This window comes from Lampetra fluviatilis, chromosome 11 (assembly GCF_964198595.1).
Source record: "Lampetra fluviatilis chromosome 11, kcLamFluv1.1, whole genome shotgun sequence".
NCBI lineage: Eukaryota > Metazoa > Chordata > Hyperoartia > Petromyzontiformes > Petromyzontidae > Lampetra > Lampetra fluviatilis.
The window spans coordinates 4,359,841-4,386,355 of record NC_136285.1 but is presented as its reverse complement, the minus strand read 5'-3'; the positions used below and the strand labels follow the sequence as shown (position 1 = coordinate 4,386,355).

General features: G+C 44.8%; 1 protein-coding gene across 10 annotated transcripts in view; it reads right to left on the bottom strand.

Annotated features, from left to right (window-relative positions):
* LOC144934736 (dynein axonemal heavy chain 3-like) overlaps nucleotides 1–26,515 on the bottom strand; it is an 864,594-nt gene that overhangs the window by 193,756 nt on the left and 644,323 nt on the right. For all 10 annotated transcript variants that reach the window (XM_078860821.1, XM_078860816.1, XM_078860817.1 and 7 more), the window contains 2 exons: nucleotides 22,375–22,614; nucleotides 4,355–4,556 (listed from right to left, as the gene is read on the bottom strand). In XM_078860821.1, the coding sequence (XP_078716947.1) occupies nucleotides 4,355–4,556; nucleotides 22,375–22,614 (442 nt within the window). The remainder of the gene's footprint in view (nucleotides 1–4,354; nucleotides 4,557–22,374; nucleotides 22,615–26,515) is intronic.

Here is a 26,515-nt window from a genome sequence, read left to right as displayed (position 1 = left end):
GTTTAGTTTCATTTCGTGGCATCCATGCCAATTGCATCTCAAAATTGCTGATAAATTACATGAAAGCTGGAAGATAGCCAAGCAGTGAGCCAGCACCAACAATTCCCACAAGCTCTGCAGTCCTCTATTTTAACGAGTGTTTTATGTAAGTGGGAGGACATTAGAGCAGCTGGAGCAAACCCACGCACGTGAGGGGACAACCCTCTATTTCCATAGCAAAGAGGCCGGTGATGTTAATCCGCATTTTGCTCTACTGGCACGCCAGGTGAAGGCACTTCAACGCCCACGGGAATGTTTCACGCCGTTTGTGTGCTCCACCAGCAGTGAACTGTGAAAAGGAATTGGCCAAATGTCTAAGGCAGAACCCTTCTGAAACAGATTCTGGAGACTCAGTGAAGACTTCCTTGGGTCAACGAATCTTGCGTTTGTATAGCATTCGGTCATCGTGAATAGCCTTTCATTATCAGAATGTGTACGCCTACATAAAGAAAACATCAATGTCAAATTAATGTTATGCATGTTTTTTTTCCCCCCAACAAAATAACTGACATTGCTGGAGGCCCTTAAAACAAGATTAAAAAGCAATATGAAGACACTCATGATTATTCATTTCGTGCATCCCCCCCCCCCCTCCGTCTAACTGCAAACCCAGGCAGCAACAAATAACGTCACTTTGGCAAATGTGTTCCCGCTTGTTGATGGCTGCGTGCTCCCTGGGGCTTCTCTCCTGCCCACAGTTACTCACACAATTGCAGTGCACAAGTGAGCACAAGCCACGAGGAGGCCGTATACACAGTGGCAAGCATGAAAAAAGAGATTAGAAATATATGCAATAAATGCAACAACAAAAAAGCAATGCTTCTAAAAAGACAAATGCCCTTCATTAAAATCTTGATTATAAACCTTCGTCAATATAAGGCTACGACAGAAATGGCTTCCTGTAATGCTATTTATACCCCACTTGGACACAGCGGTAATAATTTACAATGGCTTTTTAACATTCCATGTGCCAGGTGCGGCTAATAGAGTTTGGTGTGGATGCACTGCGCACACACAGGGCCACTATGTTCAATTGCCTCTGCAAGCCACACCTGGTGTGCATACTGTGAGTAAGGCATCGCACATCACTCTGCTGGCCTTCATTGCATCGAGGAGATGATCCAACGTATGGGCAAGGCATTAATGGACAGCAAGTCATATTGTTTGCTTTCTCAGTCCACGATGTCCAGAATGGGAAATGTATCAAATTGGTAGATTTGTAAATCCCAAAATTTTGTTCCAGTTTTCATTCCTAATGATTATTCACGTGTCTTGTGGCTAGCGACTGCACTGACACGTGTTACATTCGGCAGTTGGGTGATGAACTCTGATAAATGCATGTAAATACATAATATGCATATATATAACACAGCAAATATATGAAGGACATTGGGATATTGATCCAGCCAACATAATGCCTTCATTACTCTGCAACATGACTTCTAGAATTCAATTTCCATTGAAACCTGTGTAAAATATTCCTGCTGGTTCAACAGCTTAGACATTCAGTGCTGCTTGCACTGACTAACACTGGCACAGAGCAGGTGTTGGTGTACCTAGACCCACACATCTGTCTCACCCGTGATGATATGTTCGCACTGCACCCGGGTACTCATTTAAGGCCCAATGACCGATAGGATGTAAGATGGACAACAACAGGAACATTAAAAGTGTGTTGTTTGAAAAAATTGAAGGAACCAGAAAGAGAGGAAGACTTAACAGAGAATGGCTTGACAACGCAAGAAAATGGTGTCAGAAAGATTTGGCACTACTTTAGCATATTAGCACAAGACAGAGGAAAGTGGAAACCACTGACATGTAAAGTGGACACCTATGGGCCATATGCCCATGGATCATGATGATGATGACGTATAGGATGCCCAGTGGCCAATTGCATAAAACACTGCAAGTGCAAAATCTCCCTTAATTGACAGTTATTTAAATAGGAGGAATTTTGGAATTAAGTTGCTTTAATTCTGGACATTGTTTACATAACGCTGGCAAATGATATGTTGCATAGGTAGGGGTTGAACCCAGGTCACCAGGATTTGCAGTGCATGAACCGTACACATAGGCGTGCAGCACCGCATGTACAAAAGCTGTCAGCCTTATCCAGAGCACCAGCTCAGAAGAACTGAATGTGGCTGCCATTTTGTCGTCTCGACCACCAACACAAAGGGTTGAGAAAACGTGGCCTGTTGATGGTTTGGATAAAGCTGAGTGTGCTGCTGAATAAATTTGTTTCATGCCTGAATTCATTTTTCTGCCGTGATGGGTTTTCTCACCATTCACAGATTTGAATGAGCGCACGAACCACCAGACCACTGCTTCATACTACATCACTAGCAGGTGTCACACACACACACACACACCCCACACACGCACATGCACCACATACACACACCACACATGCACTACACACACACCACGCACGCACATGCACTACACACACACCACGCACGCAAATGCACTACACACACACCACGCACGCACATGCACTACACACACCACACACGCACTACACACACACCACGCATCTTCACCTGTCAACCGTGCTAACCTGCGATTAGCAAGGTTGACTACGTACGGTGTGAAAGACGTTCAACATACATACATACATAAAACATTCCTCCTACTAAGATCTGCAGACAGCAAAGAAGTTCCCATGAGTGCAGCCGCGTCCAAGCCAATCCACTTCGACCCGCCCAAGGAAAATCGACAAAATCTTCTGCACCACCGCCTAACATCACGCAAGTTGTTCCCGAGCACACTCAGAGCCCTTGCAAATTCGAACATTTACGCTTGAGAGAAATGGTGATCAATTCGCTGCCACAATAATACCAATAGCAATGTTGAGTTTCATTTTGTGGCATCCATGCCAATTGCATTTCAAAATTGCTGATCAATTACATGAAAGCTGGATAAAAGCCAAGCAGTGAGCCAGCACCAACAATTCCCACAAGCTCTGCAGTCCTCTATTTTACTGAGTGTTTTATGTAAGTGGGAGGACATTGGAGCAGCTGGAGCAAACCCACGCACGTGAGGGGACAACCCTCTATTTCCATAGCAAAGAGGCTGGTGATATTAGTCCGCATTTTGCTCTCCTGGCGTGCCAGGATACGGCACTTCAACGCCCACGGGAACGTTTCACCCCGTTTGTGCTCCACCAGCAGTGAACTGGAAAAAGGAATTGGCCAAATGTAGAACGCAGAACCACACACACACCACGCAGGCATGCACCACACACACTATACACGCACATGTTCCACACACACCAAACACGCACCACACACACACACCAGACACACACACCACACACACACTCGCACCACACACACCACACACACACACATGCACCACACACACCACACACACACACCACACACACGCACGCACCACACACACCACACACACACACCAGACAAACATGCACCACACACGCACCACACACACACACCAGACACACACACCACACACACACTCGCACCACACACACACACACATGCACCACACACACCACACACACACACCACACACACGCACGCACCACACACACCACACACACACATGCACCACACACACACACCACACACACGCACGCACCACACACACCACACACACACACCACACACACATGCACCACACACACCACACACCAGACACGCACAGAGACAGACATACCCTGCATAGTTGTATAGACTGCTGGGTTTCAAATGTTGTTCGTGTAAGAAACACATCCTGGCTCCATCTCATTGTGGTCTACCAACCTAACCTCCAAGTCGCTTCATTATAGGTGTACACCACCGCATCTGGTAATTGTTAATAATTGTTAGATTGTATTACGGTAATTTTACCGGTAAAAATGTTGTGGTTACCCGTAGCTGAAGCAGCGGTGGCACTGTTATTCCTCGTCACAGTACCGCCAGTGAAAGTTCAGACACAAACCTTATTGGTTTAAATATTTCATTACAGTCTTTTCTCCATCCACTGCTGGATGAAGGCCTTTGAACATTGTATGCTGGTCCGTGTGGGTTCGTTAAGTGGGTGGAGGGCATGACCGGTTACAGTGTTACTTCCTGCGAATGTTCGCCGTGGCTGGGAATCAAACTCAGGTTGTGGCTTTCAGTGTGAAGCGCCAGCAGCAGCGTGCTAACCACTCTGCTACCACGCTCCCACAAATGCGATATATGGACTCCAACGCAACCCAATTGCACGCGGTAATCGGTGAAGTGCCTTGAGCTTTGCGACTCGGCTACACCACTCTGCCCCGTCGGCTTCACACCGGGGAGAACAAAGGGCTCGATTCGTGCCTCACCTCGAGCTGATCGTCCACGTGGAAGGGCAGCACAAGATCCTTCCACGGGCTCCACGCCCAGGAGGTGCCCTGCTGCTGCCGGTACACGAAGCCGAAGACGTTTGACGTCTTGGGCATGAGCAGCGCTCGCTGGAGCCTCAGTTGCGCTGGGCAGGGGTACCTCGGGTCCTGCTCGCAGAGCTTTCGGAAGAACTCGCTGAACCTGCAAAACGAACGTGTGGCTTTATTATTTTGTTTCAAACTTCACGAGTTTATCTTTCGTGTGTGTGTGTAAGCAAAGCTAAACGTCAATAAATCGTTCCATCCGTTTGCGGAAAAAAGTTGCTTTGTCCTTTATTTTTCATAATAGAGGTGTTTGGGTTAGATTACGTAAATATAAACGTGTCGTTAAACCCGCCGCCACCCGACACAGCAAATTAGTAAGGTTTGTCACGTACACAAACACGTCAGTTCATTATTCGTAAAGCACAACGGTGTGTTGGAGAGTAAACCCACAAGATGTACAATTCCAGTACGAAGTTATTACAAACAGCATTATCAGGCTCACAGCCAGAGTTGTGGAAAAATCCTCGTGTCTCGTTTCCATCGATACCACACTGCCCGGCGTTACAGGACATGCGTGTCCTTACATAGCTCATTGTTGCGATTTTATGGGTTTGGCTGAACTTTTAAAATTAACCAAGCGAGCGGTGGTGAGGAGGGTCAGTGAGTGGTTAACTTGTGGAACGGGTGTTGTATGCCCAGTATTTTGAACTTCTTTCGCACCGTACGTAGCCAACTATGCAATCGGAGGTGTGAACCATACGTAGCCAACCCTGCTAATCGGACAGTGTTGGCTGTACGTATGTAAGGTGAACTTATTTGCGCACCCTATGTAACCAACCGTGCGGGGAAAGGCCAACAAACTAAACACAAAAAGCTCTTGGCCCAGTGCATTGGTGGATAGGCGTTCGTCTTTGCTGGTGCTCAGTAAGATTTTCCTGGCCGTAATATTAACTCTATTGAGTGTTTTGGCACCTAGAATTACTTGAATGTCTACAGAGGTGGGGCAGGGGGGTGGAATGTGGGGGGTGGGGGAAAGAAGTGGCATTAATTATATTGAAGCGTTAAGTTATCTATATAACTGAACAGGACCGAAACGCGTGTTTGTACGTATTGAGTTGTGCCAGGCGGCAACTGGGGCAGTCTTGGGAGATATTTCTCTAAAACGTCGCCCCCATTTAGTTAGCAACGAACAAGATTGCACTGCTCAATTGAATCTGTACAATCCGTGCCGCGGTGACCACGGCAACTGAAAGTGATTTGTCGACAATAACCCCCCTGGACGAAATTGACCAACAATGCCACAATACATGGCACAAAAACGGACACATGCATTAATGTGCGCCTGTGGGTGAATGGCTGTGTGCATTGAGAGATAGCTGTGGCAGCACATGTATATGCATGATGCCACATATGAACCTTATGGCGGGACCCCGGGGTCCCGAATAAACGTAAGTCAAAATCGTAATTACTTTATTTATTTTGGGCGACTCCGTCCCACCGCACATATAAACGACACGACCCACCTGGCGCGGATCATTCTGTTGTCATGTCATGTCCAAGCGAAGCAGCGAGGACGAATGTACAGAAGAGCTGAACAAGTGAATGCACTCCATGCTCAGGTATGGGCAGGATCATAAGTCTGATCCAAAGCTGCTCAAAATGCCTACACGACTTAAGCCCTTTATTTGTCATAACGATATGCATAACACAGTGAAACTGCTCTCTTTATTTCATTATTATTTGTGACCTACCAATGTCTGCAGCCAGGATCAATCGATGACATACCGCTCGTATCAATGCGGATAAGAGTAGCGGCGACCCACTACTCTGTAGAGTAACATTGGTATAAACGCTTGTTACAATATGAACAGCGCATTGAAAACGCATACTATTTTATGTACTGTTTATGTACTTTACAAAGTGTGTTCACAAATTCACACTGAGAAACATGATGATTTACAGAGGGGTGTACATTTTTTTTCGATAGTATATTTAAATAGAGATACTGCAGGTAAGTAGTTTTCAGTTTTAAAGGCTTAGTTTAAAAAGACAACACTTGCCACCATCCTTCAAACCCAATGGTGAAAAAAGCTAAGTTTTTGTTTATAATCTTGATTTGAAACTTTCGTGACGCAGGAATCCATACTCTTTGGTTCTTTCGGTAAAGTCACGTAGGTATAAATAAATAAAACAAATCACGACGTTTCGATCGCAACACAAGCAAGATGAATGGGTACTCGGACCGCATTATTCGCAAAGCTGTTTCTCCAACCAAGGAGAAACAATCTCCTGAGAAGCCAATCAAAACCATCACTTTACCATACATAGCAGGTGTTACCAAAAATATTTCCAAAATCTTAAACAAACACAAGATCCAAGTCCGATTCAATACAGTACACAAAATCCGTGATCTAATCCCATCTGTAAAGATCATTCCTGACATGCAATACCCTGGAGTCTACAAACTGAGTTGTACCTGCGGTAGCAGTTGCATTGGGGAAACGAAACGACATGTCTCAGACCGTGTTTGCGAACACAAGGCAGATCTGAAACACGGCAGAACCAATACCTCTGCCGTAGCTGACCATTGTTATAACGCTGTGGGCTCGCGTGATATTGTTTTTCCGAGACCAAGGTACTCTGCAAACCTTCGGGCTATTATCAAAGGTTTGTTCATGAAGCCATACAGATATATAAACATAGACATTACTTCAACCGAGAAGATGGATACAAATTGAACAATCATTGGAAGGATGTTATTAACCAGGTAAAGCCTTAACTGGTTGTGGTTGTTTCCATCGTACCTACCAGTCTACTAGCACTTTTTTCTGTTTCCCCCCCCTCGTGTCCACACTCAGCTTCCCACTTCCAGCACCGCCCACTTCCCCCCCCCAGCCTCACGTCCTCTTCCCCTCGCGCTCACGCGCCCTCCCCCTAACCCACACCCCCCCCTCTCTCTACCCCCTTGCTCCTCCCCCTTTTCTTACCTATATAACCTTTGGCCGCTCTCCACCGGATGAGGATTGATTGTGTTGCGATCGAAACATCGTGATTTGTTATATTTATTTTGTTTACAATGTAATGTTTTATGCGAGAGCCGGGGGCTTATGGGACCCCGGGGTCCCGCCATAAGGTTCATATGATGATGATAGTAATAAGGGTAAAGGTGCAGCCCTGAAATGTCTTGCTCACGCCACTGCTGGTGGAAGGGCTTCCACTCGAGGGAGCTCTAGTGTCCCTACGGAGAGTGCTTGGCCTATTCTTCCACGCTGATGCAAACGTCGTGGAAGAGCTTGGAGGAGCCACACTTTACCGCACCACCTGCGATCTGCCGGCGGTGTTACCAACTCATACTGCTGAGTGGACAGAGGAGGCAGGAGAATTTAACAAAGGTGATCCAACTGCTGCGCCAGGAGATCGAGTTAAACTAGCGACCTCTGGATTGCGAGTTCACTGCACTATTCACGACGGTACGGCAGCATCACCGATACCGGTGCTCAGTGGAAATCCAGAGGTTCTTGGTTCGACCTCCAGGCGTAGCAGTTGCACCAATGATGCAAGTATCTTAATGTCCCCCGCCTCTGTCCACCCAGCGGCATAAATGGGTGCACCATAGTCAGTCAGTCAGCAGGTCCGCGTGCGGTGTGATAAAGTGGGGACTCCCACCTCCTCCAAGTTGGCTGGCCAGCGTGAAAGAAGAACCAAAACACCATTTAGAGTTGCGGCCTAGAGCTCCCCCCAGTGGAGGCCCTTCTGCCAGCAGTGGCGTAAGCAAGCAATTTAATATTTTCCATCAAAACACAATCTCACATAATAATCAAGCTCTGTGCAACAGAAACCTTACCCCCCCCCCACCCCATGCACTTTAATATAAACTGACGTTTTTTATATTTTATATTTTTTTCCCCACAGCAGGATAACCTAATGGTGGTTACCGTGCTTGCCAGGGAAAGGCAATTGTTCAGTTCTTACACTTTTGCAACACGGTGCACAATGACTGGACAACAATACCCTCAAGCCTGGGCTCTTTTGAGCTCGCTCAAGTGATGGCCCTGCAGCTGCGTTCTTCATTGCAAGGCCTGCGGGCTACTGGCGGCCCCTGGTGACCTTTAGTGCGGTGCCTGAGATGCGCCCCCGACAACCAGCAGCGGCATGAGCAAAAAGGCGCTGGGCTGCACATCTCCCAGTGTTGGGCAGCAATGTACATTAAAAAGGGACACCATGCCTTGATCACACCTTCCACATGGTGCTCGACCTTGCAAGAGGAAAGCCGCATTTCTGACTGGTGACATTTTTTTATAAATTATTTCATAGATTTTGTTTCTGCCAACTGCCTATACCCAGCCCAGCTCTGCGCTAGCCCTGACCACCCTTCATATACGTTTTGCACAACGCAGACAATGGCCAAGATTAACATTTCTGCCGAGTTGGCCAATTTACGCTCCAAATTGGTAAAGAAAATATGGCAGATCGAGCCAGAGGAGTTAAAATCTTAATTAGCATCAACGTAGCCCATCAACTCATCAGCCCTACCTGGATCATTAAAATGATTTCCTCTCATGAGGGAGTCGTGCTAATTGGTGTAAAGTCAACAGCAACTGTTATATGGAGAAACTTTGCTTATGAACAAGGGATTTCAATAGCTGGCTCATGTCTAATAATGGAAATGATCACCAACACATGCCAGATAAAATATGCAAAACTTTTGTCCTATCCATTATGAAAATTCTAATTTAAGGTTGAAATGTGCTCCATAAATTACCTAATTTGTCCAAATTAGAATAACATAAAAATGAAATGCACAGCTTAAGGAATCATCATATCTTGCTTCTATACATGCATGGTTCTCAGTGTTGACATGTTCATTACTTCGCCTGGCATACAGGAGGTTGTGGGTTCGATCCCGACGCTGATGCATGTATATTTGGAGTTTGCATGTCTCTCTCCCCGTGATCATATGGATGTTCTACAGGTCCCCCGGTTTTTCCTTCCACATTTAGAAACATGCGTTTAGAGTATTTCTTTGCTACAAATTTTCACACGATAAGCCACTTCGTTGAGCTATTATTTGTGGCCAGGTCGCTTTTGAGAAAAAGCTATGGAGCTTAGTGGGCCTTACCTAGTAAAATAAAATAAAAAGTTTGTGAATAGTTGCTCAATATTCCACAGAACAGTCTGGAACGCTGTTCCCAGAATTGTTTTGGCAAGCCACATCCATCTCCCTTTATTTTGTTCTCATGACGCTGCGGTGGTGTGAAGGAGTATAGGGTACAGCAGTATAGCAGGATTATGGATAGGCGTATCTTGTAATCCAGTAGTAGTGCCTTATGCCAATACAATTCCTACTCCAAGCGAGCCTAGCAGTGTTCTTTAAAAATATCGAGTGCGAAACTTAAGCCTTCCGTGGGTTTGTACAACATATCCATTTGTGATAACAGGGAATTTGAAGACGTGCTGTTCCTACATCGGTATTATTATTATTTTGTAGGCTGTGTAACCTCCTACGCTTTAGCATATGGTTGTGCAGAGTGTTTTTATCAAGCCAATGATTAACGTCTTGAATTGAAGTCGCTCTTGCTCATACTCCATACCCTGCTTCCCCAGTATTTTTCCGTTCCACGTAACGTTTTGTTGTTGCTGCTGTAATCTTCATTTATCTCCATTACGTTTCATTACCCAAAGACATTGCTGAGGCCTTGTCGTGCGGACAGCTGATGTTGCCCCTGTGTCTGACAGGATATTAAATAAATCCAAAACAGGTTCAAGATGTCGTCGTTATCGTCGTCCTGCTACAGGGAATAGAAATATTGCAACTTTTCTTCAACTCACTCTACGCAAAAATAATATATACGACCCGTGGATGATGAATAATGTATCATGATCTCATGTGACAACACTATTAACCCTGTTATTATCAATTAACGTGTACATAAATACGTATACAACATTAAGAGAGTTGCCTACCAGTGCTTAGGTTCTAATGCTCCCGACACAATTGACATCTTTTCATGTTCGCTACTTCCTCTTTGTAAATACGTAAATCTCTGCACCACACCACTTCTGATAATTTGTTAAAATTCATGGGATGAGATAAGAATAAGTGGGCATTAACATAAGATATACATGTTACATAGTGCATGTTATATATGCAGCATCCAGAGAGTAATGGACATTACGTGCAGTAGGGGCTGAGAGGTAAGTCGGAGTGAAACCGTGAATGCTTTGAGACAAATGCGTGTAGATAACACACGTGAATAGGAAGCCAACAGCGCCGCCGAATGAATCGTGAAGTCGCCAGCTGGCTTTAACCGGATAGAGTCGCCCAGCAGAGACGTTCTATGTAAACCATCGTTAAGGAACGAGGGAGTCTGCGGAAAAATGCGCTGCGCGTGTGATCCGCATGGCATAGCATTAGGCATCTCGGTTATGAACACGGTTGCTTTGTAGCCTCTGATCTAGTGATGTCACACGGGAATGTGGCTTGGATCTTATGACTCACGTGCATCTCGAGAGCTGGGTCAATAAGTTGATTAGAGGAATTCGTCTGCCCTGTGTGGCGGTGCAAGGCGATGCAGCACCAGCCTGCGGGTGATGTCAGTGAGTGGCATTTCCAAATGAAGCAATTCGACATATTTGTATCGCGGCACTCTTTTAAAAAAAAACACAACGTGATCTGTTTTTTAAACATCCCCCGTGATGTTTACAAATTAATACACCAGCCACGGTATTTAACTATTTTTTTTACTATTTTATTCTACCAGGTAAGGCCCACCGACATATACAGCTCTTTTTCAGAAGCGACTTGGCCACATATGACAGCTCAACTAAGTGGCTTATCGTGTGCAAAATTTTCGCAGCCAAATAGTCTAAACGAATTATTCTAAATCGGGAGGGAATAACCGGAGGACCCGGAGAAAAATCCACGTCACCACGGGGAAAACATGCAAACTCCGAATACACAGGCATCAGGGTGGGCACTGAACACACGATCTCCTGTATACCAGGCGTGGGGAGTTCACATCTCGCCACCGCGGTGCCCAGAAAATCCGGGGAGGTCAGCGTCTCGCAACGGCACTGCCGCTCAGCCGTGCCATGGCAGATGCAGCGCGGCGGTCATGAGATTGCGCTTGCATCCGTGGACTAATCCCGGTGCAAGCGTCTCCCCTCCTGTTACTAATGCAGTGCACGTGACCATCGCAATGCTGTCCTGGGCCAGTCAAGAAAGGATTTTTACTTGAACACACAAAGCAATCGCCAAAGAGGCAACAGAGAGAGAGAGGGTGCACTGTGGTGTGAGTGAACGACGCGGCTCCGTGGGGCGCGTAGCTTTCACGCTCAAAAGTGAGACGAAAGAAGATCGACAATTACATACACAAGGGCATAGGCAACTGCTTAAAAATGCTTAAACTTAATATTTACCGCATTAACGATCGTTCTTACATCTGTGTGATTACTCACAAGGGTTTCGAAGTATGCGTGTTTATTTTCAACTAAACTGTGCATGCTCATTCAAGGAAAACTTTGCTTTACGCAGAGTATTACTTTGTAAAAAAACACTTCATCCCAACGATGCCTTAAATCGCTATAATTAATCATAATGACTCGCGGAGGCTGGGCTAAAATGGATGGAGTGCAACGCGTAACGCAGACTTTCAGCCGCTATCGACCTCTGGTCATGGCGTTCGTTTTAGGACCTTTAATTCAGCTACAGCCAAAACTGTTGCGACGCACATGGCTGCGACTGCCACGCGTGAATAAGCAGTGGCCAGGTGTGGTGGCGACACTCCCAATCCAGGCTGAAGACGATTGCTTGTGTTGCGATGGAAACGTCGTGATTTTGTTTTTATCTACGTGACTTTACCGAAAGACCCAAAGAGTGTAAGCTACATTGTTTAGCGATTATTTGTGGCCAGGTCGCTTCTGGAAAACACCTCTGTAGCTCAGTGGGCCTTATCTGGTAAAATAAAAATAGCTTAGTTTGAGTTTATTATCACATCACAGTCAACGAAAACTGTGCGGCCTGTTCAGTGCAAACAAGCTAACATGTATAGAATTCAGCGAGTCTCAGTAGGGATTTAATAACCTCTCTTTCCATTACCTCCTCATTTGTGGGACATCTCCAGGCACTCCATTTTTCTCTACATGCAAATAAATCTACTCGGGATGTAACTGGCCAAATATTCGAGGTCAGATGCCTTTGAAAAAGGATCCTCCGGCCGAGAGATTTTTTTGGGAGATCCCTGCTTCACCAAGCCAAGAGGCAGTGCTCGTGTGCATCGGCATCCCTGATTGGTTCATGACCATTGCATATGCCCATGGCAGGGTCTAATCTATAAGACGGTGTTCTTCATTGCAAGGCCCGTGGGCCACTAGCAGGCCCTGGTGACCTTCAGTGCGGCCCCTAATGTGTGGCCACCCAACCATACACAAATATGAAAACATCACCCATCATCGTCGTGCTCTCAAACCCCACTGGTTTCAAATGTGTGCCGGCCGTCAGACTGATGTTTTATCGGATTATTGCTATAGGGCAATTATAGAGCGAGGAAATACGTTATTGAGCTCATTGTATCTCCTGCATATGGTATAATCATGCCTGTCAACACTGGATGTAAAGTACAGTATTTATCTTATGTTGTAGTTAAACACAATCTCTCCAGCCGCAACATCAATATAGTTTAATGTTTCCTTCACAGCACATCGCCTTTATACCTGGACTGTGCCTACTGATGTACAGAAGACGTGAGGTAATGATGGTAGAACCCAATCCCCCCTCCGTGGACGGATGCGCCATTAGAAGCTCGCGCTGCTGGTCTGGCACGTTGGAGCGTAAGGCCGATAACGTCAATGTCCAGCGCTGAATAAAATGCGCTCGCCCATTCGCTCCTGCTAGAAATCACAAATGAAATCGGCGAGCATATATATGGGAGGCTCGCGTGCAGCTTTGGGAAAGTCAATTTCCAAAATCAGTCCTTCCGCTGATAAGCAATCACACTGAATCCAATTGGACCGCACCACACTCTACAGTGTGAATATGCACGAGCGAAGGTGTGCAGGGGTATAAGTATGCTCAGTGCATGCCCTGCACATGCACAAGGACGAGCCCACGTATATATGTAGCCTTTAAAAGAGCATTGGGGCAGTTGAAGTTAGCGGGCACGGCACACTTGTCGCTGGGTGACCAGCACCTATGCACTGCACCAACGCTGATGCTTACAGCAAGGCCGTCGCCATGGAGTCTACAATAGGGGGGGCAAATCTTTCAGGGGGTATAGGGGGTGTGTGTCCCCCCCCCCCCCATGAAAAAAAAATCTAACTTTGCAAACTAATTTCCTGCCTAAAAAATTAAAAACATTTCACTAACACATGGGATGGACTTTTTATTATTTTTTCAATAATGTCTAATCGTGTATTGTATTACATTGCTCTGTTTTTTTTATTTTTTACCTTTTCTTGTTTCATTGTATGTAATGGCTGAGATTAGGGATTAATAAAGTACAACCATAACCACAATCATATAAACATAAATCTATGCATTGTTATATGAAGACAAGTCCAGATATTGTGGCCAAGGTTTAACAAATTGTTGTTTTTATTTATATAGCATAGCAAATTTTTTTTTTATATATATATTGTTTGTAGCAATATATTGGGGGAGATATTTTGAGCATATTTGAATATTGGGGGGGATGTGTCCCCCCCAATATATATTATAATTATGGCCTTGGCTTACAGGTACTCATTTGAAGCTGAGTCGACCTAGTGGAGGGCACAGGACTGGTGTAGATATTCGTCACTGATTTTGGCTGTGAGAGGAAATCAAAGTCGGGTCACATGGTTCGTAGCATTGACAGATTGTTGGGGCAAGTGGAGTTTGGCCAATTGCTGGCACAGGTTCGTGTGGCTGCCTTCCCACTTGTCTGTGGTTCCTTGCGCCTCCGTGCAGAAGATGTATTTTCAAGTTGAAATTATTATTACTATAATCATTCATAAACTTTGCCCTCCACCACCCGGTAATTTTGTACATTGCATGCAGTAAGTTTTTTGTCTTGGCCACAGGTCAAAGGTGGTGCATAGCTAATTATCAATTTCATTCATTCTAGATTTGAAGCTTTCGTGACTGCAAGGATTCATATTCTTAGGTTATTTCGGTAAAGTCACGTAGGTAAAACATTAAAATTAATAAAAGTAAAGTAAAAATCACGACGTTTCGGAGGCAAAACAAGCTTCCGTCTTCAAGTGGAACCGTCACAGCCACGACAGCTGTATCAAGTAAATAAGCTCACGACGTTTCGGAGGCAACACAAGCTTCCGTCTTCAGGTGGAACCGTCAAAGCCACGACAGCTGTATCAAGTAAATGAGCTTATTTACTTGATACAGCTGTCGTGGCTGTGACGGTTCCACCTGAAGACGGAAGCTTGTGTTGCCTCCGAAACGTCGTGATTTTTATTTTACTTTTATTAATTTACTTGATACAGCTGTCGTGGCTGTGACGGTTCCACCTGAAGATGGAAGCTTGTGTTGCCTCCGAAACGTCGTGATTTTTATTTTACTTTTATTAATTTTAATGTTTTACCTACGTGACTTTACCGAAAAAAACCTAAGAATATAATTTCATTCATCCTTGGTTATATCCAACCAAACTGAGCCTTTGATAAACTCTGCATGACAGAAATTGCCCAACTAAGCGCTGTGACTGACACATAAGAACTGGGTATTTGGTCGTGGGTGACTGAATATTCAAACCCCAGACCTCAGAAGCATTGGCTCGGTGCAGACCAATCTATGGCATTGATATCATCATGGCAATATCGGGGATATGCCATGGAAGATACCACAACAGCCAAAATAAACATCTCATCTCAATACAGGTGGTACGTCATGCCCTGCAAAGAGTGATTGACGACATGTAACTTAAACACGTTATCATATGTGTGTGTGTATATGTCTGCAGAACAGAGCTAGACAAAATAAGTTCAACACTACATCTTGCATTGTTTATGTTGAGATCTGAAGCTTACCATTCTTGAAAAGCTGATTTCATTTTTTTTAACTCAACACATTCTAAAAGTAGCTCGTTAACTGTGCCTATGAACCAATGCAACAGCAGCAACATCACCAAACAATCTGTTTGGTTCAATCCCAGGTGGGTCCCAGGATTGGACCCAGCAGTTGTGGTTGGTTGCTTCTGATATCAGAATGAGCTCCTTGTTCGTTGCTCCTGTGTTTTCATTTTTCAATTTTAACTCGAATGGATTTTAAAATACATGTATCATTGGATTAATTAATGCAATCTAAACATGCTTATAAATACAACTACAGAAGATCATCGGTTATTCGGGGGGGAGAGAGCACCGGATTTAAAAAAAAACGGCGGAAAATAACTTATCATCGATATTTAAAATAGCTGACTTTTGCAAATTCTTGCATGACATGATGTTTATCGGTGTTATATATTCTTTGTGTTTTAAATGTGTTTACTCTGTGAAATTGGCCAAAATAAACATACAAATAGACAAAAAAAATATCCTACTTTTAAAATGTCACTGTGTTTACTGTACCATATTTATCACTCCAATGTCGAAGACTCTGCATGGGTTGATGTATATAGTCCAGTATTTTCATTGTTTAATTTGTTGTATGTTGTGTATAATGTACCGCTTATAATATTTAATAACACTGAAATCAAGCGTAGCTACTTTTGTTTGTCACCCACACGGTGCTGATTGCCGGACTGATTACAACCTTTGGAGCGATTTTGCCACCAATCTCCTGCACCCATGACAATATACCACGCAACATTTAAATTACAAGTACAATGGATACACAGTTCAGAGTAGCCTGGGGAGAGCCTGACTTATTACGTCTACAGAAAATTAGATTTGAGAATTAAGGCAATGAACATAAATGGAAAAGTACTGTCTGTTTCACATTTTCCTAATGATAATAAAACGACCAATGGTGATGAACTACAGGAAACGGTCGATTTACTTAACAGAGAAGCCTGCAAAGTTGGGCTCAAATATATAAATTGACCAAACAGTGATATATCACATTTTGCTAAATACAAGTAAATTCATTGTTGGAAGGACACGACTGGAAAATATGGGGGAATATGGATTATTCATAATTATTTCCGCTTGGGTTAGATCATGTAGGTGTACTGTCAATAGCTCTGCATCACCAGAAAAGGCAAAACAAATCAAAGTTGTCACGTGGGAAAACGTGCCGATGATTTTGTCTGTAACTTCAAGCAAAAACGCCGTGTAAAATTGTCAAATTTCAGCATGCTTTTCAACATTCCTCCGATTTGCTAATCAAAAGAAAATTCAACTAGCACATTAGTTAAGTGACAACTTGATTTGTTCGGCTTTGTCGAGTGGTCGAGGGGTTCTCGTTCCGGAAACTGACGTGGTGCCTGCACGACAAGCTGACTCGACAGAAACTAAATTATGAATCATAGGATGGCATCGGCCGTGAAAACTTACGAATGCCCAGGAAAATTTACTTGTTGTGGATATGGATACATTTTTTTTAACTAAGTGGTGATCACTAATTTGAAAATCTCTGGCTCTATCCTGATGATGTTGGTTGTAATTACTGGTGAAACTTCGTACTCGAATTGTAAATGTTGTGGGGTTACTCTCCAACACATCGGTGTACTGTACTAGTAACGAATTGGCATGTTTTGTTTACGTGATAACCTTACTAATTGGCCGTGTCAGATTGTGGCGGGTTTAACGACACATTTATATTTACGCGATCTAAACCAAAAACCTTCATTACAAATAAGTGGTGACCGAGAAGAGGTTGGAGTGCTCTTAGAAAAAGTACTTCATGATAAACATCAACATGCTCATTGTGTTCTTTGGGTCTTTCTGTAAAGTCACGTAGATAGGTTCAAAGAAAATAACAAAAAATAACAAAAACTACGACGTTTCGATCGCAACACAAGTGTTCATCATCAGGAAGAAAAAAGAGGGGGACAGCTGCTGAGGCAGACTGTTTTAAAAGTTTAAAATGGGTGTAGCCCAAGGGTCATGAAAGAAGTGAGCGGAGCTAGTGATGTTAATGGTAGAAATTAGCATGTTAATGTAGAGATTGGAGAGCAGCCTCCACGACGAGGGCGCGGAAGTGGCTATGTTAATGTGAGAGATTGGCATGTCAATGGGAGATCGCAGAGCAGCAACGTCGAGCTCGGCGAGCGAGGTGGCTGTGTTAGTGTGGGACATATGCTCATTGTGCCGAAAGAGTTTTCGATCGGTACATATTGCCTGCTTTAACATATGGACCAGAACCATTAACAATCACGGAGAAAATGTAACACAAATTTTAAGAATACAGTCACGGATAGATGAGTGCTGTAAATTGCATCGAGACAGAAAGAAGAACGCGTTGATCAGAGAACAAATGCAATACGTAGCCAACTGTGCTAATCAGAGGTGCAGCGGGGGGGAAGGACAAAAAAACTAAACACAAAAAACTTTTCTAAAGAAATTAAGATTTCAATATGGATTTAAAAGTACATAGCTCCAGTGGCTTCTTAATATCGGAAGCAAGAGAGTTCCAGACACCCACAGAAGCACATCTGAAAGTGCGCGATGCGGTGACTTTCTTTGTTCTATGGCTAGACAAAAGCCGCTGCTGCGAGGATGACCAGAGTTCGCGTGATGGTTTATGCTCCTTGACGAGATCAGCAAGGTAATGTGGTTCATTTGTGGTAAGCGCTTTGTGTGATACACGTATGGCTAGATGGGATAATAGCCTATGGACGAGACTGAAGATGGAATGGCAGCCAAAGTAGGAGACACACTGGGAGGACGACGACTGTGGAGGTGGAGAGATGAGATCTGCCCGTGTATAGCGGCGACAAGAACCATGGCACCGCAAGAACACCTCCGATTAGCACGGTTGGCTATGTACGATGGCGAACGAAGTCCCACATACATAAATACAGCATGACGAACGGCACTGGTGTGGGCATACCTTCAACCCTACCGTTAATATTTCATGGCTGATGATGATAATTACACACGCACACTCTATTATATCAGCGATAATGAAAATGTGAATAGGTCAGGTGAGCGCTTCGCTAAGCTGCCCTCGCTTTGAAATTCAATTGCCTCAGTGCGCTAGGTGTGCATTTTAAGTTGCGCTTGCACATGAGAAATGTCTACATTTACAGAAACCAACGATTAGTTACGTGTGAAGCCAAGAATTAAACACGGTGTCTCATAATTACTGCGTTGTAATAAATCACAGGTGGCCGCTAACAACCATATAACCGCTGCACCCAGCACAAGGACATTCATGCCCTCATAGAGAGACAAATATATCCCGTTCACCCACACGGATCGCTGAAGCAATTGCTGTTAACGAGCACACAAGGCGGTGATGTGGATAGGACCGTGCCTGCCTACCTTTGTTTCCATATTTCTGACGCTGACGTAACACACGCACACAAGTGAATTATCATGGGACCTTCTTTGCCAGTACCAAAATATGAGAATAGGTTTTCCACTTTTTTTCTGGCAACAAAACAGGTGTTGAGATGTTAAAACACCAAACTGAAACCTTTTACAAGAAATCATGTCTGCATTAACCACAACACTCGTAGTCAGAATGCAAAAAAACATACTCTGATAATATATGCATTGTCTTTGAAACTGATTGGTCCCATGTCTATTAGAAGAGTATGTGTTTTGTCTATTCTCACAAGATAATTAGTTGAGGGTGAGTTGTCCGCGGGGAGGACCAAGCCAGGTTCAGGCACTATATTGCCATTAAAATTGTTCACGCTAAGGACATGAATCGCAGACGTATGGATAGCAGGGAAGGTGAACCACAACAACACCACGTGACACATATGTCCCCTGGAGCCTTCAACAAACTGCTGGGGCAAGTGCTGTTGGCGAGCACCTATGAAGGCCATCACGGAGCATGATGCGGTGGGTGGCCAGCACCACACCCGGCCGCCTTTGTTCTCCCCCAGTTGCGATGTTTACACATCGCACCAGGTACTCATTTGAGGCTGAGTCGACCTAGGAGAGGCCCATGACAGTTTCAAATAATCATCACTGGTGTAGGCTGTGAGCAGGAATCGAACTCAGGTCGCCGGGTTCGTAGCGCAGCACGCTAACTGCTACACGCACAAACAAAAACACTAATCAACACATACAATACTACATGAATGTTAATACACAGCACCGCACATAAATACACACAAAACAATGCGCCACTGCACGCACAATTATGCACACACATAAGCCAAAACACACACAAAAATGCATACACAGTGCTGTGCTCACACACAACACCACAGACGTAGACGCTAATTGACACAATACCGCATACACCACCACTCGCAAAATCACAGAACACTGAACCCATGTGCACACCACACTGCGCGCACAAATAACACCGCCGCATATATAAAGACAATGATGCCCCATATAGCCTTAGCAGACTGTTGGGGCAAGTGCTGTTAGTGAGCATCTCCACATATATACAACAAAGAGAAAGATCCCACGTATAGCCTAAAGAGACTGTTGGGGCAAGTGCTGTTAGCGAGTAGCACCTATGAAGGCCGGCACGGCACACAAGGATGGGGGTGGCCAGCATCACGCTCGGCCGCCTTTGTCTCCATATGTTTACACACTACACCAGGTACTCATTTGAGGCTGAATTGACATAGGGGAGGCCCAGGACCGATCCAGATAATTGTCACTGGTGTTGGCCATGAGCGGGAATCAAACAAGGATTCCCGGGTTCATAGCGAAGCGTGCTAACCGCGACACCACCGCTCCCCACAGCACCACACATACACACACACATGAACGCCACAACATTAAAATAAACAGGATGGAAATAACTTTTTGGAAATGCAGTATTCCTTGCCTCAACACGATAGCGATCCACAAAATGTTTCTGTAACTTTTTTTTACATACTTGATATGTGTATTACGATGATAAATTCTCATCATGACTTATACAAAAGAGAAAGAGAAGGTTTCAAGCCATTAATAATATCCATTCACTAACTTCTGAAGTGGCTTCCTCTGAGGCCATAGACAACCCCATATTTAATTAAACACAGCAATAGTTTGGACTTTGTCATTGTAAGGGGAAAAAAAAATTCAAGGGCAAAGCAGTTTTCATTCGTTGCTATTCCAGTTAAAGGGTGTCTGATGCATGCACACCAACTATTATATTCCCTTTACAAACATTACAAAGCAATTTGGTTTAATATAGCGTCAAAAGTCTGGGCTATCTCTGGAACCCATACAGTCACGGACAAGCTACTGAATAACGAGACCGAGACAGCTGTAAAAATATAAACTCCTGAAAAAATAAAATAAAAACATGCTAAACTATTTATATGTAAAAACGGTGTAAAGTACTGCCAAGAAAATATCTCAACAGTTTTTGTGTATATGATTATTTCCTGGAATTATGCTTCAATCTGCCAAACCACAAGGTGAATTTTGTCAATTTTATTTATTTAACAAAATTCTATTTTTGTACGCGTGCACATGTGTCTGCGTGTGCGCGTGCATTTGCTGCTTGCAAACAGCACTCGCCCAATAGTCTGCTAAGGCTGTAGGGGGGATCTTTGTCTTTGTATGGTGGCGCAGTGCAGAGTGGGCTGTGCTACAAACCTGGTGACCTGGGTTTGATTCCCAGCGCTACTCGGTGGCAAATGGTGTCTGAACCTGTACTGGATTACCTCTAGGTCAACTTAGCCTTTAAAAAAATGTCTGGGACAGTGTGTAAAGAAACGGGAGGACAAAACACCCACACGTAGTGCTGGCCAATAGGTACTCACGGATAGCATTGCCCTAAAGGTGCATGGTGCATTACTAAACTAAAACGACGAAATATTTTTATTTGAATGTTACCAGGTAAGGCCCACTGAGCTATATAGCTCTTTATCAGAAGCAACCTGGCCACAAATGATAGCCCAATGAAGTGACTTATCACATGGAATTGTATAGCAGCCATATACTCTACGCGCATGTTTCTAAATATGGAGGGAAAAACCAGAGGACCTGTTGCAAAAACCACCGGACCACAGGGGGAGAGAGATCATGCAAACTCCAAATTTACAGGTGTCAGGGTCGGGATCAAACCATGAGGAGGGGGTAGAGCCAGAACCTTCTGTCTCCCCATTGTGGATGTTTACACACTTCACCAGGTACCGATTTAAGGCCACATCGACCCAGGGAAGGCCCAGGACAAGTTAAGATATCACCCACCAGCCAGTGATGTTAGATGATGGCTGGGTAAAACATTCAGGTCGATAGGATCGTAGCATAGTGCACTCACTAACGCGACCTGTTATGGTACCAGGTGGTTGATATTAATAACACTGGCATCCTGCTGTGGTACAACGATTGGCACACCGAACTTGCAATCCAGAGGTCTCACCTGTTTCATCTCTCGTTTCAGCAGTTGAAACAATGGGTACGTTTCTGAAATCCTCCCACTTCGATCCAGTATAAATGGACACGCCGCAGTTCATCGATCAGCAGGCGGTGTGCAGTGCGGTAAAGTGTGGGTATTCCCACCTCTTCCAAGAGGTCTGGCCAGAGTGTAAGTTTAGACCAAATACTCTTTGGTTCCTTCGGTAAAGTCACGTAGGTAGATAAAATAATAGATCACGACGTTTCGATCGCAACACAAGCAATCGTCTTCAGGTGAAAAAAAAGACGATCGCTTGTGTTGCGATCGAAACGTCGTGATCTATTATTATTATTTCTACCTACATGACTTTACCGAAAGAACCAAAGAGTATGGATCCCTGCAGTCACGAAAGCTTCAAATCAAGATTTAGACCAAATGTCCGCCGAGAGGTGATTTCTCAAGCTCCCTCTTAGTGGAGGCTCTTCCGCCAGCAGAGGCGTGAGAGCATGCAAGCGAAGAAGGGGCTGCCACTAATTGCGGAGCCACCGGCGCACCGCAGCCGGCGTCGCACCTCTCCTTGGAGGGCCGGTCCAGGACTCCGCCGACGGCCCACACCACGGCGAAGAGGAAGTGGGCGGTGAGGAGGGCGGTGCGCTGCTCGGCGAGACGAGCTGCCGCCGCCACCGCAGTTCCCCTCCGCCCCACCGGCATCCGGCTTCCCTTCATCGCACCTCCCTGCTCCTCCAATTCATCCTCTTCTTCTTCTTCCTCCTCCTCCTCTTCGCCTGTCCTGGACTCCCCATCCTGGAGCCTGTGTGACCGCCGATACAGGTGTCCGAGCACATCAAAGCGGGACAACGTCCATGCGACTGCCTCTGTATATGCAATTTGTACTTAAATGCTGACTAATTTATTTATTTTATTTTAGTGGTTTGCTTACCTTTCCTATACTTTGTGCTCCTATCGTGTTTTTGTCACTTTCTGACCCACCCCGACTGGACATTTGTGAAAGAGAGCTTCGCAGCTCATCGGATTTCTCCAGGATAAATAAAGATTCTGATTCTCTGTGGTGATTATCTGTAAGTCTAAGGATTCACACCCTCAAAATGGTGTGGTGCGATGCTCGTTGCATCTCGAGGGACTAGGTTGTGTGATGAGAAATTGTTTTGTTGTTATCACAATTGGAACAGCACTGGTCCAATGGCCCAATATGCCACATGGCCCGCACACATTTAGCAGTATTACAGGTAGGAACAGCAGGTTCCACACTGCCCACCAGGGATTGTTTGTCTGTCTGTCGTGCATATTTGTCTGTCGTGCACGAATGCGCTGTCCAAGTTCCTACCTGCCCACTCCGAAGGAACGTGTTGAATATACATCAGCAAAGAGTTTATGCATTTCTCAAATTGGGAAAAATTGTATGAACATGTAAAAATAACTAAGGATAGAAGGGGGAAGGCAGTGGTGGAGAGGGGAGGGGAGGGGGGAATTCCAAAATGGAGCAACACAAGGAAAAAAGCAAAGCTTCTTGTGGCCTGGAGTGTGATGGTTGAACGGGTGAGATGAGACCGTCTGGTTACATGGCTGGAGAAATCAACGAGTGACGCTCACGGCAACAGTAACCATGGAAGTTTCAAGTTCACTTTGTTTAACCAGATGAGAACTCATGAAAAAACCATAATAGTTTCATCTGAAAGAGTGACCTGGGGCATTTGTATACCAGTAGGGGGTGATGGTTGCCATACACTCTGCTGCTCTGATGTGGTGATCTGGCTTGACCACCTGAAAGTGAAATTGTAGTTGTTGCTCTGTATCCACATCATACGTACGAAATAATAATTGGTATGTATAGTCCCAATTGGGAAATATTCAGAAAATTTTCGAACTTGACAAACTTGGACCCTGACGCCAGCATACAATGGCCTAGGTTTGCAAAATGCATCACGGGATCTTTAACGTCCACTGTCAATGAAGCAAAATGGCGCGTAGTTTCATCATGGTTATGACACCCGCAGTGATAATTAGGGCGGCAACAACAAACGGTGAATGTGCTACCCAGTAGCAATAAAGCAGTGACAAGGAGGCGACTGACTGCCGGCGAGTGTTGGCGAGATGTGAACTCCCTCGCCTCGTATGCAGGAGGTCGTGGGTTCGATCCCGACCCTGATGCCTGTATATTTGGAGTTTGCGTGTTCTCCCGGTGGTCACGTGGATTTTTTCACCGGCTCCTCCAGTTTTTCCCTCCACATTTGGAATCAACATGCGTTTAGAGTATTTGGCTGCTATAAATTGTGGCCAGGTCACTTCTGAAAAGTGCTACATAGCTCAGTGAGCCTTACTTGGTAAAAAAAAATAAAAAACAGAGCGAATAACCAGAGTGATTCGGTGAGTGCTGGATCAATAACTTAATATCCACCACTGGCTCAGGACTGCCAATATAGATGAGCATCACTCAACGCTTGAGAGGGCATGGAGTCACGTTGGGATTTATGTTTTGTTTCTTCCTATGGTGTGATGCATATTCACATGTTTAGTCGGTGTGACTGCTCAAATAAGCATTCCATACAAAGGGGACTCGACGAAACTTGCAATCACTGGAGACGTCCTAAAACAGTGGTACCAACGTCAATGACCCCACATACAAAATAGGCTGCGTTGACACATTTCCAAAAACATGCCACCTGTTCTAATAATAGCCCTGCGTTGGAGAGATAAATCTCACCAGATTTAGTGAATGAGCAGTGATATATGTTCTAAGCTCATGGTCTGGAGATGAGTCATCACCAGCCAAGTTTGGATAAAACCAGAGGAGGACAAAAGCCAAAAGATAAACAAAATAAGCAAGGGCTATTGGAGTTCATCGTGTGTGCCTGGTAGAAGTCAATAATGCTAATTCTTTAAAAACTTCAAATGGTCTGCACACTTTACAGCAATGTAACCAACAACTTCCCCAAACTACATTGTGACAATGAGGCAGGAGTATGGGGTGAGGGCATCGGTGCAAGGAGAGAGAATGTGCAGTTGCTATATCCCCATAGATGTAATGGGTGCGCAGCAAGTAATTACTAATAACATCCACATCAAAGTATTTCACTTATCAGACAAGCAATGGGGTTGTGCTCATCTCCATTAGGAGATCCTGAGCCAGTGGTAAAAAAATGTTAGTCCCGTAACAGGAGCCAGTATAGCCATAAGCATCACCACAGTTGAAACTCCATGAAGTGGCACTAATTATTTTGTCTATTTGAACTCTCAACTTTCTTAGTCCTCTCTAGATCAATACGAATATCAATATAACCATCGACCCAAACCTACGCGAACATAACGAGTGACGATTTGGTAGTCCACTGAGGAGATACGAGCGGTAAAAACAGCTGGTGCGTAGACTCCACGTGGATTCAAATATCACGGGAGATTGGCGGTGGATTGGTGAGGTCTTCGTCCAGCAGTCGATTGACTTTGCCCGCGAACATTCATTGCAGCTGCCCAATGGTTCAGTGCCCCTCAACTGACTCTCCCTTTGTCCCCCCCTGCCTGTCTATGCCAAACCAACAAAACGTGACCGTTATCGGCATCGCTCACCCCGGGGCTCGACCACCGCTGTGGCCAGCCTGATGTGGAACCCGGACCGGCCTAAGATTCTATAAAATACCGAAAGAGTGTCTTTTTTTGTTTTGTTTCCTTGATGAAGGTGAATCAGTTTTCATGAATTAATCTCTGCCAAGCGTGTTTGCGGGGATTGCCACAAACTGAATTCAACACTCGGGCATTGCTGTGAGGAAAGGGGTTTAGAGTAGCAGTCGGTGGGTTGATGGTGGTCAATCGCAGAGATGAGGGAAGAATGGATGGACAAATAAACAGGTTAACAAATGAACAACACTCTTAGACTAAAATCTGCCTACACAACTCATGAGCAGAAGGGCACCAAGGGGTGGATGCAGGATGGCTGCCTGCAACTCAGCATACCTTGAACTGGCACTGGCATTCTTTTTTGAGCTAACCAGCAATATACAATTCAACGTGGATTTTCATTTTTCCATCAAGAACCATTCTGAATATTTTACATAAAAAAATACCTTTACATGCTGTTAGACATTTATATTGGGGGTTTGTTATCACGGGGGGGCAGTTATTTGGGTCACTTACGACAAACATGGTGAAATATCCAACGGATGGATCTCGCATTTACCGTTCAGCTGCCAGACGAGTGCAGTGATGTACAACTCATGGAGGAATAACATGTGGAAAGTTTGTCATTCTGTCACCGGCGTATCGATTGCCGCCCTTCTGCCAGTGCCGCTATACCAGCACGTCTCCCAGTAGGAGCATCGTTTCAAAATTCGTAATTAGAAAGCTGTTTTTGGGCCAGCTCTCTTGCTCGGGGGATTAATGCCCATGTCGGGGTTATTGGTCTTGTAATGCCAGTGATATCCGCGGTTCAACCCGAAGGTGGGTGTGGGCAAAATATATATACGGACATTGCCTCGCCATATGGAAATCCTCTCTCATTCTCGATGTTTTATCGACCTCGGTGCAGTATTTCATCCTTGCGTACGCTGCTGCAAAATTTGTATGTTTACATAATTCTGGTCAAGTGAGCTGGAGAGAGTGTACAATAAAGCAACAGGCAAACAAGAGAAGTAGCCAATTCTGTTCAAGCCACGTGGACATTTGACTCAAATGAGCTGATACAAATCTTAGAACAGGGCAGC